Source organism: Gallinula chloropus, assembly GCF_964237585.1.
Source record: "Gallinula chloropus genome assembly, chromosome: 16".
Lineage (NCBI taxonomy): Eukaryota > Metazoa > Chordata > Aves > Gruiformes > Rallidae > Gallinula > Gallinula chloropus.
Window position 1 is genome coordinate 9,465,009 of NC_140101.1, and position 14,556 is coordinate 9,479,564.

The 14,556-nt window shown below is 39.2% G+C and overlaps 1 protein-coding gene across 1 annotated transcript in view; it reads left to right on the forward strand.

Moving 5' to 3' along the window:
* Positions 1-14,556, forward strand: part of PREX1 (phosphatidylinositol-3,4,5-trisphosphate dependent Rac exchange factor 1) — a gene marked incomplete at its 5' end in the record, with an annotated part of 161,044 nt that overhangs the window by 96,030 nt on the left and 50,458 nt on the right. The window contains 5 exons of the mRNA XM_084271342.1: positions 2,427-2,560; positions 5,293-5,408; positions 6,374-6,523; positions 9,822-9,969; positions 14,053-14,153. Of these exons, the coding sequence (XP_084127468.1) occupies positions 2,427-2,560; positions 5,293-5,408; positions 6,374-6,523; positions 9,822-9,969; positions 14,053-14,153 (649 nt within the window). The remainder of the gene's footprint in view (positions 1-2,426; positions 2,561-5,292; positions 5,409-6,373; positions 6,524-9,821; positions 9,970-14,052; positions 14,154-14,556) is intronic.

The window sequence follows — 14,556 nt, forward strand, 5'->3', positions numbered from 1 at the left end:
GATCAATCGTTTTATAATTGGCTGTAATTTGCAATTCTACCAGCTATGATGTTTTTTACCTCCCCTCCCTGTGGATTAGTCCCACTTAGAAAGGTGAGAAATTCTCTGTTGTCTCTGACAACATCAAATAAATCTTCTTACTTTGCTTCTTACTATTGAAAAACCTCTCAAACAGGGAGTAGCTAGGTCAAGAGTGAACAGGAAATAAATCAACTATTTAGATAACATCATGATGGGTCTGATGTAAAAATAAAGATTATTAGATTTTAGGGCACGAAGCAACCACTGCAATCATTTGCTTTCACTTCCTGCACAAAATAGGCCAGATAATTTTACCCAGTGGTTCCTGTGTCAGTAAAAGATTGACTTCCATTTCTGCTGTCACTGTGCTCCTTGCTTTTGCTGTCTTTGCATATCTTTTGGAAAATGAGATACTTGGTGTTGAGGTGCTTTGAAGCTTTAATTTCTCTATGTGCAAACCACACAAGGAGCATTCTTTTATGTTGTGCAATCAGTTGGTTTCTGCTCCTATGTGTGTATGTGCTGGTAGGCTGTTGGGGGTCATAGTTCTGAGATAAAATGATTTCTCCTGGAGATAGTAAAAGGTCAGTTTTAAAATAACAAGTGCTTATTTCTGGGCATATATTAACTCTAGAGAGTGATTAAGTAAATAACCTGTCAGGACAGCAAGTGTAACTATTGCATCTAGGTGGTTCCTGCATCATTCTGACCGGAACGTATAGAAACACATATGTGGAACACACAGATTGGTGCTGCATCCTTGTCAGCCTTTAAAGAATAGCTGCTTCCTTGTTAACTAAAAGCAAGACATGGATGCACAGCTGGCAGGGTTTGATGGTGTAATCAGAGCTTTATTCACACCTTTAGAGTGACTGCATTGCATTTAGAAAGGCTGATTTCAATTCAGTGGTTTCTCTGGGTTAGCTTGATGGCAGCAGACTACCTTCCTCAAAAAAAACCCCCCACAACCCTAAAAACAACAAAAAAAAACCCCAAAGCGCAAGAAAACAAAGCGAAAAGCAAATCACTCCTGCAATGTCTAAAGTCATTCAAACAAATCCTTCTGGGGTGATTTTCTGGCTGGAGCTGGATTTCATGCCTGTGCACAGAGATGTCTTCAGTTTCTAAGCGGGATGATTTAATTGTGTTCAAATACTTTTTCATTATTTGTGTATGCTAATGTAGTATGTGTGTGTAATGTGTGGGAATCAAGCAGTTTTCTTGATAATGAATCTCTTGCAATCCAAAGTCACTTCTCTTTTCCAGTAAGAATCAAGGCAGTGGGTCACATAATCTAATATGCTTCCTTGTTTGCATGCTGACCATGGAAGGAAGTTACAGTTACCCTAAGTTGTTCTTCCTTCCAAGTCAGAGGAGTGCAAAAACTACTAAGAGGTCCAGAACTGGGTGGTAAATTTTTCCAAAGCCTCAGAGTCTTATTCTGGAGAGGTACCTTTATTGGTAGGATGCTGTTCTACATTCAAAGTAATATTAGATTAAGGAATTTAAGACTAGTGCCTTTTTCATCAATGTAACTGTTGAGGAGCAGATTCCCAACTGTGTGCATTCAGAATGTGGGAGCACTCTGCATTTGCCTGTCCTAAGAGCAGCCTGGAACAGTCCTATAGTTGGTTTTTATTTGAGCCCAACTGCTTTGGTCCTAAAGGGTCCTGTTTAAGTAACTGTATGATCGCTTTTCCTTGGAAAAATCTGAGTAACTGTGTGGGGAGTGAGTGGTTTAGAGTGACCTACTGTGATTTTCTGCTTCTGGACATCCTCATAGGCCGCAGTGTCTTTAGCACCGAGCTCGGTTATCTCTATGGCTGTCTAGTCCATTTAATGGCTTGTACATAGCACAGAGTTCAGGATCCAACCTCTGACTTTTGTGTCCATGTTTCTAACTTGCATGTGCTTATTACAACTGCAGAAAGTAGAGCATCTGCCTATGCTTCTGACAGAAGAATGGGAGAGACATACACCACTGAGAGGATTTTGCAGAGAGATGGTTAATAGTGACATATGTCAACATCAGAGTTATGGTTAGGGAAATACCATTATTGTTTCATAAAGCATTCCTGAAGCCATCACTTTACGATATTTGCAATAGCTCAGGATATGAAGGGAAGACTAATGGTCTTGAGAGACTCACAATACAGCTGCATTCAGAGTTGAAGATTTCTTCTGGAAAAAGGTTTCCTGGAGTTTAATAGGGAAGATTTATTGTAGTGCATGAGGATTCCAAAAAAGTATTTGTAATCTAGAGAAAACATGTCATGTGTAGTCACATTAAGAAATTGAGGACTTCCTCCTTAGTTATTTCAGTTATTTCATAGTTTACTGACATGCAACGTTGTGGTAAGTATCCTTCAGTTAAAAATAAATAATGTCTCTTATCTATGTTTCAGGGGTCAAATCTGACAGATATCTGCACACAGCTCTTGCTCCAAGGGACTTTGTTAAAAATCTCAGCAGGAAATATCCAGGAGAGAATGTTCTTTTTATTTGATAATCTACTGGTCTATTGCAAGAGGAAATCCAGGTGAGTTTGTCTGTCTTTACAGTTTTATAATGGTACCAGTCAGAAGTTTTGTAAGTAGAAAGGATGATCAGTTACTGATCACTCACTGTATTCCCCGTTGCTCTGTAGAGCTGAGTCACAGGTGTGACTTTCCTTGCTTCTTGACTACTGCTATTACTTAGACTGTATGAGCAAGAAGTCACTATATGGTGGGATAAATATGCCAGACAGTAATGGGGACCCCACCCTGTGAAGTGCACAATCCAAAGAGAGAAGTTGATACAGTGTAGAAAAAACACAGTGAGTTCTTGCTGCTGGAAAGCTTCCCAGAGCAGACGTGTCTCCAGGAGTGATGTGATGAAGGAGGCCTTGCCAACTTCCATTCTGAGGTTATTCTGAGCAGAAGAGGGTGACATGAAAAACGCCATAAAGGCAAGAAAAGGGAAAGTGGGAAGCTAAGGAAACATTAAATAGATGAAATGCAGAGAGGAGTGAGGAAGATATGAAGATGAGCATATTGCTGTTCAGTATTTGCAGCCCATATGCAAATGGGCTTTCTTATCCTAGTAACTTTTTTTGCATCCTTCCACCTGAAGCATTGTTACCACCTATTGCTTATTATTAAAATACCAGTGGCAGTGTGGAGGGAAATTTGCTTCTGTAGCAATTATACTGTATTTCGTTACTTAACCTTTTCACCTTCCCAGCTCCAGTCTCATTCTCATGTCTGGTCTTTTCTGAATTTACAGTGCATTCTCTACACTCCAGATTCTACTCCTACTCCTTTTCCTGTAATATCTTCCCTCTTTTCCAAGTTACACTTCTTTACTGGTGATGGCCAGGTAGAATGGCCAACCCAATTAGAACTTCTTGAAACCCAGAGTAGTGTCACCCAGTAAAATTCTCATATCTCTGAATTTATTTCTCAATTTTTTTTCAATGGAAATTTTGGGAATATTAAGCTGGGAAAAATTACTTCTGGAATGTTCAGACTTTTTGTGTGGATAATGCTGTGAAACTATACAATGTAAATACAATTTATTAGGTCAAATCTACATTAGAAATAATTGGAATGTAATATAAACATTTAAATTAAATTGTGAAAAATTACAGAATGCAATTGTGTCTGGCTGAAGCATTCTGACTGCTTCTTGATTCTGAAATGAAGCAAGAGAGATGAAACATTTTATTCTGACCTTTAAAAGATCTATCAAAATCCAAACTTCCATGAGAAACACGGTTCAGAGATGTGTCTTCTAACAGAAAAGTATTCCTTAAAAAAATTAGAAATCACTTTAGTATCTTTTACTTCTTCAGAGCTCTTAGAAACTGGTTTTCTAGTGCCATGTGTTGTTCAGGTTAGCCTAACTCCTCCCACACTGTCCAGGCATTTTTCCCGGAATACTAAGATTTAGAAAACAAAATGTTCCACTGCCTTTTAAGAAACTCTCTGGTTTTGTAGAGGAGAAATTACTGAGCTAGTCTGTAGTTTGGCTTGATGTTAGAAGACGCTGCTGTAACACTTTGATTTTCCCAAAGGATCGATATTGTTTATCTTTGTCTAATAGTGAAGCTGGAACTGATGAAGCGCCCAGAATCTGATTTCCATTAAAAAGTATAATATTTTATTAAATCTGCTGGGAATTGCCTAATGTAAAAGATATATTTAGAGATTGCTGAGTGACTTTAATTTTGGCTATTTCTCCTGTTAGCTGCTATTTATAATTAGTCCGGGATGGAAATGAATGTCTATCCGGTTGTGCTGGTGTGATCACTTGGCCAACTTCTTGACAAGCAACTGGCATGTTTGAGGGACACAGATTTTGAAAAAAACCAAACCCTGAAATGTGCCTGTGTCTGTTCTTAATTTGAAATTGGATGACTTGGTTCTCACTTATACTGTACTTATCTTGTAGAAATCACCTGAGTGTTTCTTGATTGAAAAGTGCAATCAGAATTCCAGCCTCAATCTTTGATAGGCAGTCAACAATGCAGCCATTTGAATTTGGGCATCATGTCTTTTCACAATAGCAGTAATTAGGAGTAGCACTGTTGAGATAAATTTAAAATGTGTTTAGAATCAGAATTAGACCTGTGATTTTAGATCTAAGACTGCAATCACATCTTTTTCAGAAGCTTAGGGTAGTCTGACAAACTGATGACACAGATTTTCAGGGCTGGGTATTGTTTCGTGTTTTTAGCAGGATCACAGACTGCTGTTTAAATTGAATCCTGATGTCAGGAACAATATGTTTCATGTGGGGAAATGGGTTGAGATTTAAAGGGTTTCACTACGGCTGCCAGGACAGCTTTTCTTTTGCCTCCAACAGTCGTCTTTAGGAAATGATCTAATAACTCCAAGATGTCAGTCCCTGTCAGTCTGACTGGATGTAAATATATGGTCATCGCTGAAGGTGTATTTGTCACTCAAGCTAGTTGTAAAGCAAAAAATTGTTCAGAAAAATGTGGTGATTCTCTCACACTTCACTTAGACAGGATTTTTCTCCCCAGCTGTTTTTTATTGCAATATTCTTTGGAACTTATGAGCTGCTGGCAAGTTGCCACAGCAATCCCTTCACTCTACGGAGTTTGGACACCTGCCATCTTAAATGATGATCATTTGACCAGTTGTGTTTTGGTTCACATAGCAGGGTTGTTCTTAGATATTAAAGCTCAGCAGGTGTCGGTTGGATAGTTTTAAACCTATTTGAGACGTAAAAATCAGAACATAACAGTCTAAATCCTAATTTCAGAGTTACTGGGAAAAAACCATCGAAACGGACCAAGTCAATCAACGGGTCCCTGTATATCTTCAGGGGCCGAATAAATACTGAAGTGATGGAGGTGGAGAATGTGGAAGACGGAACAGGTAAGAGACAAAAGAAGACTTGCTGTCTTTTAAGAGCACAGCAAGTCCAGATCTTGTGTTCGAAGTGGGTACAAAAGTTCTTAGCTCCTATAATGAAATCTTAAATTGTGTAATTTCTGATCCCTTATTATTGGACCAACTTTGGTAGTTGAAAGACTGAACCAGCTTTCAGGCAGTAGTGCTTCATTCTCAATGACCTTATGAAGAGTTTGTGTACCCCAAAGCTTGTCTATTTTTCCTCCTGATCCAAGTTAATTTAGTAAATGATACTTTATCTTCTTTCCATCCTTTCTTTTCTTACATCTTAAGCCATTACAGCTATAATAACAGAAATTCTGGGTCGTCTTCTCATTTAGAATACTACCAAATATTAGTCTTAGCATCAGATCAGTAGCATGGAATGTGGCCATGAACAAAATGTGGGAGTGCAGTTATGTTCCGATTCTTGTGTTCTGACACAGGCAGGAAGACTGGGTGGGTTTCTGATTTCATCCACAAAGGCCACACAAGCCCCTGCTCCTATTAACTCCGGAATTAATATTATGTCCTTTAAACAGTTGACATTTAAAGAGTTCCCAAGAGAAAAATTCTTACAGTGCAAGAAGTTACTGTGTCCCCAGAAAGTTCAGAACAAATAACCTGAACAAACAGCATAGACTTTTTCACTGGTCCCATTGTATTTAAAATATTTTACTTGTTCTTCTGAGGTGAAATTAGAAAGTGTCACCCTTTGCACTGAAACAGTCAGTTGAACAGCCTAACCATGGATACTTGTACAAATAGTACTTCCAGAGAAGCAAGTAACAGCCAGTCATATGGACAGTCTGTAAGACTGATGTATGAGGAACACCTCTAGAAATTAAGCTCTTTGAAGAAGAAAACTTTGATTAAGGTGTCCCATACTGATCTGATTGAAGGAGCAGGCATTCTGTTCACTGTGTGCGTTGTGCTTTGGGTTTTTACAGCGGATTACCACAGCAATGGCTACACTGTGACAAATGGCTGGAAGATCCACAACACAGCCAAAAACAAATGGTTTGTCTGTATGGCCAAGACTGCAGAGGACAAACAGAAGTGGTTGGATGCTATAATCAAGGAAAGGGAGCAGAGAGAGAGTAAGTGGATAATGTAATTTCTGATGTATTGAATGAACCTGTGTACAGAGGAGAAATGTGTATGCCTGTGTAAGTGTCTGGGATAAAAAGAAAAGGTTGCAGTTTTTCTTCCATGCACAAGATTAAAATCTATCCTCAATGACAAAGAAAATAAAGTGACTGAAAACAAATATTTCTGAATATGTGCTTTGGGGTATTTATGAACTTGTGGCAATGTATTTATAAAATATTTTTTATTTGCCAGAGTCCATTTCTTTCATGCATTGAATTACTGTGAAAAAATGACATTCAATGGGGGTTTTTTTTGAATTTATAATAAGACAGAATTGTATTTATATTTATCAGTAAAAGGAGAGAAGAAAACCCAGTATGCAGCCTTTTTCCGGAGGCAATGGCACAAACTCAAGTTCTCATGAACTTGGCCTCCATGATCTTGAAATAAACAGAACAGCTTCAGGGAGAAGAAACAGTACACTTAGACTGAGAACAATGACAAGCGTATGCAGATGCTTATCACTTTTATCTTTTCCTGTGGAATGAAACAAAAACTAAACTTATCTTGAAATGGTGTTGTACAATAGAAACAAGCTCCCAAAGCTGTGAATCAGGGTGGGTGATAGAAGTTCCGAGTTCTTTTAAAAGGCAGAACTGTCTTTCACAAGTGAACCTGCTTCCCTGTTTACTCAATCAGAATAATAATAGCTCATTGCCAGAGGAAATGATGGTTTTAAAAAACATTCTGTGCCTTTTAGAAGTGGTTCCCCTCTCTGCACACACAACTCCAACAAAGATGTAGTTGCTCATCTATGCTAATACTGGAAGAGGTGGTCTGAAGCTCTTTTCCTGTAGTGTTTTCAGAACTCATGCTGGCTAAGTAATGATTCTATAGTTTTTACAAGTGTTTTAAGAAAATTACAGACCTGTCACTGAAGTTTAATGAAAGCAGAGAATCTAAATCTTTTCATGTCCATTGAAATCCAGACTTAGTTTTTATGGTACAGTGCTTTACATCTAATCTGCTAAACACAGTTCACATATATAAACCCCAATACACCTTTTGATAACGGCAAGGATATTACCTTCAAAATGTAGATTAGGCATGGTGTAAATGCAAAAGAACTACCTGAAGGCAACAAAGAGAATCTGTTTCTTTGATTTGCTTATTAAAAGGAAGCGTTTTACCATTCTCATCTGGTAATCTGTCCTCATTGGTCAGTTCTGCATCCCACTCTAAGGTTCCTGACCTGGCACATGATATATTTTTTTTAATAAAAGACATTTCTTGGCTCTTCCTTTGAGTGCTAAATCATATCTGTAAAAGATCCAGCAAGTCTCAATTCCATAGTGAGTTTTCGCTCTGTGAGGTCACTAGTGCTCTGTTGAATTGAATTTCCTGTGCATTAGGTGAAATGTGTGAGGAGAGGAAGTTCAATAAGGACTAAAAAGACAGGACTAGAAAAGCAGATCATATATAAATGGAAAGCTTAAGAATACAGGGAGGTGACTGAAGTAAATAGTAAGAAGGGAAAAGAACTATTCTTTCACATAAAGTTTCTCAAAGTTTTCCATGAATCATTGGCTAGTAAGATTGGGGTTTTGATGCTCTTTGTCATACAGTTTTATGATGTGGCAGCTGATGACAGGCACTCAGGATAAGCATAGATATTCTGGCAGACATTCCAAGCCTTATTGAAAAATCTCCTTTGGATAAGAGTACTTGCAAAGTCACAGAGATAGCAGTGTTTGGATTAGAAAGCTTGGTGAGATTCCCAATTCTGTGGGGTGAGTTGGGTAGAACATGCATTCCAGGCTGCCATTTACATCACAGCCTGGGGAATTCAGTGATGTAAGACCAACAGGAAACTATTACACAGGCTGTTTTCTATCACAGGTTCACGTTGCAAATTAGCCTCAGCTACATGTGTCAGCGTTCTGACTGATTGAATTGGATCACAGCATTGGGGAAGAGAAGGCTGGAAGAATAACAGCAATAAGCCAGGGGATTTGCAGAGCCAAAATCTTATCCAGACACTGGACACATGAAAGAAATACTATAGTTGAAAGACAAAATGCTGTATGGTCTAATTTCTGGAACTTGCATTTCAAGACTCTGAAACAAATGCATAAACTGTTCTCAAAAAGCCAGAAGGCAGCTCTGATGACACAGAAAACTACTCATTCATGTCAGTATCTTACTATAAAGCAATGGATTTATGTCCAGTTAGGGTAAGCTGCTCTTCCCAAAGAATGGTCAGTTTTCTAGCCACACACTGATCACTTAAATACTGCCTAAGGTCAATCTCCATAAAAATTAAGCACATAAGTACAGGATCAATTCAGCCTGCCTGTTTTCAAGCTTAGAGATGTCTAAAATCTATACCTCTGTTTGGAACTTCAGAGTTGTCTAGATTTGCAAGTTCTAGAAAAACAGCTACAAAACAAAATAAGTAGTTCAGGCTAGATGAGAGAAAACATCTACAGCAGCAGAACAGCTTTTCTCCTGTGCTGTCCTCCTAAAGCAATTTGCAAATCTAAAGGGAAGAATGCCAGAAAATGCCAGTTATGACGCCAGTTGTAGCATAGACACCTATTGTTTCAGAGCCTAGTAATTTTCAAATTAATATGAAAATGAGTGGAAACTCATACAAAGTGAATCTAAAATTGTCTCTGTATCCGATTATCTATCATTCCTTAAATCATTCAGTATTTCTTTCATTGACTGGATAGTATGGTTGTCACACAATTTCTAGCCTTAGGAGTATTAGTAAATAGGCTAATTAAGAAAGGATGAGAAAATAATATTCCTGTCTAGTTTTGATTTTTTTTTTTTTTAAGGATGTGAATTTGATTTCAGCAGTTTTGTATTTTTGGCTATAAGTAAGAGAACACTCAAAGTCCTTTGTTCTGTCAGGCATTTAGCTGCCTTCAACAAGTCCTATGCTGGCAGTTTTTTCAGGGTCAAAAATGAAATTGCAACAGGAAATCAGTTTCAGAAGGTATATGTTTTATCTTACTTTGTTTGAATCTTCTCCTTCATGTTCTCCATCCTACTTTGTGTGACATGATGTAGCCTTAAGTTAAAGCTCGATTTTAAAATGGAGAAGAAAACTGCTGGCATATCTTTAGTGCTAAACTCACCCATGACATTTTTGTGCTCAGATAAATAAATAACCTGATTTCATCCTTACTTGGAAAACACGTTTTTTACCACTTTGACTGTTTAGCCTTAGCTTTTGACTTTGAGCAAACCCTTTACCTGATATTAAGGATCTGAAGGAATTTCTGCTTTGTATTCCAGGTTTGAAGCTGGGAATGGAGAGGGATGCATACGTTATGATTGCGGAGAAAGGAGAGAAGCTCTACCAAATGATGATGAGCAAGAAAGTTAATCTTATCAAAGACAGGAGGAGAAAATTAAGTACTGTTTCCAAGTGTTTTCTTGGCAAGTAAGTGGCATTTGAATTGAATAGGCCCTTTCATACTAATTAAAAGAACAGACTCTGTGTTTTCTGGGTATGGCATTGTGAAGTCAGATCTGATGTGCTTTGATGCAGTTTAATTGAAAAGGCCAGAACCCCCATTACAGTTGTGATTTATTAAAATTCATCATTGATTTTTATTTCACGCCGTACACAGGCTGTATAGTGACAGCTCATTCTGTTGTACAGTAATTCATAACAGCTGTTTCAAAGCGGCAAAAGGATTGAGAGGGAATACCTCAACTCTCCCAAGCTCAGGGCTGTTGGTGGCCTAACCTGTATCCTCTGTTGTAAGCAAGCAGATGCTTACCAGCTGATGTTTAAATCCAGCAGAACTGTCCAGCTCTCAGGATTGAATGGAGAAGTTTCTTGTTTGTCAATGTAACAGACACAAATGAAGTTTTGTGCATTAGGAGACATGATGCATTTGTTAGAAGGACAGGGCTTTATTGGCTGCAAAACACCTCTTTCACTCAAGTGAGACGTTACAAAATGATTCTTAAGAATGACATGTATGAGGCAGAAGAGAGACCCTGTGGTTGAATCAGATTAGAGATTAGATATGGTAGCAATAGGGAAATGTCCTGTATGACACACAGGGAGACACATTAGTTGACCTGAGAAGACTTTTCTGCCTCAGCTGTTTATGATTGAAAGGATCAGCTGTGGGAGGAAAAAGTTCCGAGAGGCAGATTTTCCATTCATTTTCCCTCCCCGCCCCCAGGCCCTGTAATGGCAGTTTCAGGCAGAATTCCTTGTGTACAGGGTGTGGAAACGATGTATTGTCTTTCTGCCTGACAAGCTGCTAGCATAGGCTGGCAATATTTCAACTATGCAAAAAATGAAATCTTAATATTTGGAGATTTGGTTGCTTTTTATTCCTCCTGCCACCTCAGTTGAATCAGCTGGATTCACATTGAAACCTTGAAGCTCTGACTTTGGAGGCATGGTACTGCATTTCCTATTTACCATGCAACAAGAAGTACCAGATCAAAAACCTAGGTTCTTTCAGTTCTGATACATATGTGTCTGTTGTGGATTCCCTGGTATTTTACTTAGTCTCAAGTCTTACCTGGGATTTCCTGCTACTACTTTTTCTTTCAAAATGTCTCTTTTCTTGTGTGCCTCTCAACCTGACCTGTTCATTGCCCTCAGTTTGTTTGCCATCCACCTGACATTCTGGTAGTGAGGATTTGACTGAACTTTGCCAATGGGTAACTGAGCTGAGACTGAGATACCTACAGGTATCTCGATCTCTGACAAAAGCATTGCTTCTGCCAAAGTTCCAGCCTTCTGTATAGAAAATAACTCCGTTGATATAACTTCCTCACTTGTTGGTACTACCCTGGGCAACTCAATCAGTCCAGTCCAGTCATGACTCAGAGATTGGGGATTTCCCTGAACAATGTATATTGGCTGTGACCTGTTCATTTTCACAGATGCTCCTGGGAGTCTCTGATAAGTGTGCTGAGAGGTACTTAGTGGTTTTCTGCTACGTGCAGGCAGCTGAGAGTAACACTAATGCCATGAAAAATAATTTTGCTCTTGGCCTTTGGATATCAGGCAGTATCTAATAATTCAAGAGATAAAATGTAGTTGCAGACAAAAAGTGTGAGCTAATCCTAATATCTTCGGAAATACACATGCATTCATTTATAAGGCTGTTTATTGAACTTGAGCAACTGACTTGCTTGAGTGCAAATCCAATTTTCTAACCACTCCTCAGGTGTACTGGCATTTAGGCATGTAAATAGTGATGCAATTGGAGAGATGTGTGCTGGTGCCAATTTATGTAAATGATATGCTTGCCATGCTTCTTTTCAGCACTGCACAAAATTGATTGCAAAACCTTGAACTGTGCTGAGCTTGTAATAGAGAGGATGTATTAACCTCAGGAGATTCCAAAGGTGTCTGATCAGATTGTGCAAACCTGGATGGGTTGGATTTGCTTGAGTAGAAACCCAGCTGTTCTAAGTCCTGTAATTTAAGAGGTGTAGTTGGGAGATGGTCTCCTGACTTGCATGCAAGATGAGAACTGAGCATGGCAGCTCTGAAGGTGAGGACACTCTCAGTTATATTGGAGAACTGCTTAGGACAGCTAGAGGAAGGGAACTTTGCCATCCACTGTTTGAGCTATCTGGTTTTTTTTAGCAACAATCTAGATTGTGCCTTAAAACCCCTCTGGGAATGTTTCTGGATCATGCACATTTCAGTGCTTTTAAAGCCTTTGGAACAAATGATTGCTGATTCTGCTACTGCATCAAATACCACAGAAGTCTTACAGTAGATTTTAAGAAAACCATCCCATAGTTCTGAAGTTTCAGTAGTGTGTGGTTACTTTCCTTTATTGGCTCTCCATTTCAAACTGTAAGAACACTGCCTTACGTTTAGAATCTAAATAAGCCCCAGGAACACAGTTCCAAATAAAAGCAACAGGAAATCTAACAGGGTAGCAGTGTTCCACCTCAGTTTTGGGCACCACTGTTTGAGAGCTGTAAATCACCATGGACCCATTGCATGTAGGGCACCTGGGCAACTGCCTGGGGTACTCAACCTGATGACAGATCTGTGAGGGGGCACTCCGCAGGCTGTGTCTTGTATTCTTAGGTATGGGTGTGGAGGATCATTGTGCTTCTCCTCCCTCTGCAATTTATATTCTGTTTCAGCTTTCCAGTACTTGTAGAAACAGTTGAGACTCTCTGGGAAACTGCAAATGAGCTTTCCTTAGAAGACAATCTGACTCATCACTACAGTACTCTGGCTTCAGGAGTTTTACAAAACTCTGCTGGTTTCCATGGGATTCCCCATGCGTAGTTGAATAGACTCTGCTGCTTTTCCTACACTATGACTGTTACAGAGGATCTCAGCAAAGCAAAGTTTCCAGTATTGAAGTTGTTGTTGTTGTTATTCTTAAGGCAAAATGCAAATGCTACCTACAGCTTAGATGAGTCAGCTCTGATAACCATGAAGAGACTAAAAATACTTCATTTAGAACCCACAATTGGAGGCATGGATACTGGTTTTGATAAGCAGCAACCCTCTGCACACTGGCAGGCACCCAAGTGGTTTATTGAACTCAGACTTCCCATATGTTGCTCTACTTTTTAAATATTCCTTTTGTTCTTCTCTATGAATTTAACACATTTCTCATATAATCACTAATTAACCTGGCAAACAACTGAGCCCCCTAAGGGTTATTGCAGTGCTGTATTCATCAGGCTTGCAGTGTCGGTTTTGCTGTACTTACTGTTTCTAATTGAGTAACATCCTACATATCTATCAATTTTTGCCTTTTATTCTCCCCATGTGTGCCGCTCTGCCCCTTGCCAGAGAGAGGTTTTGTTCTGTGCTGCATGAGCAGGCAGACTTAACACCTTTTGTCCATGAATTAGAAGCATCATTTAAGTATCTGCCAGGCATCAACTCCAGTAAATGACCTTAAATTAACCCGTCGGTGAGACTTGTGCTCTCTTACTGCTTTGTGCCTGAATTCAGTAGGTTGAATCTTCCCAGTCTTACTGTGATTCCATTAAAGCCAGTGCAATTACATCACTGGGGGGTGGTGGTGGCTGGAAATCACACCCAGGGAAGAAATGTGAGCATATGTAGCTAAGTCAGACCACGAACATTTCTTGGAGGGGTAGGTTGGATAGAAGCTGTTTTCTCTACTGTCCAACTTCTTGTTTTTAAGCTCATCAGTTCGTCTCGCTTTCCTTTTCTCCCTTGGGTGTCTGGATTGTGCAGTAAAATAAGGATTTGACAGCATCTTTATAGATCCAAGCAGGTGGTCTTTCCTTTTGTGTGCATGCTGATTATGATGAGAACTCAGGGGAATGGTGGGAAACGTCATGGATAGGAGGTCTGGATCTTTTGCAGGGCATTTCCTCCAGAAATGTAGGAAATTAAGCCACTTAGTAGAGGTATCACAATTTACAGGTTTTCACACTTGCTTCAAGGAGAGAGTCTCCTGTTGTTGGCTGATGACTTGCAGAGGCATGTGTCGGCTTACATTGAGAGTGCAAAAGCTAATTGTTCTGCTTTCCTTTGCAGTGAGTTTGTATCATGGCTCACAGAGATTGGAGAGATAAGCAAACCAGAGGAAGGGGTCAACCTGGGACAGGCACTATTGGAAAATGGAATCATTCATCATGGTGAGTGCCCCATGCCATAAAGAGAAGTCAGATTTCAGTAAAGCCCTAGGAAGTGAGAGTGGAAAACTGACCGCAGCTGTTCACGTACATGATGTGAACACGATGTTTGAATACTTTCCTGTAGCATATCCATAAACTCCTCAAAATGTTTAATGACTTTTGGCATTAATGAGTAGGCAAATTTGTCATTAAAACAGGACTTGTTGAGTATTGGTGTTGCTTGATTCTTCTGCAACATCTTTGTTGCAGACTATATGAGGTGCATATTCCTTTGTACTTTGTGTCTTTAAAAATCTGCAATGATCACTAAATACAGCTTTCCATATGAGACATCAGCAATTCAAAGGAGTGTCAAGCAGGGCTGCTTTTTTTAATTATTTTTTGAATGATGCACTGGTACCAG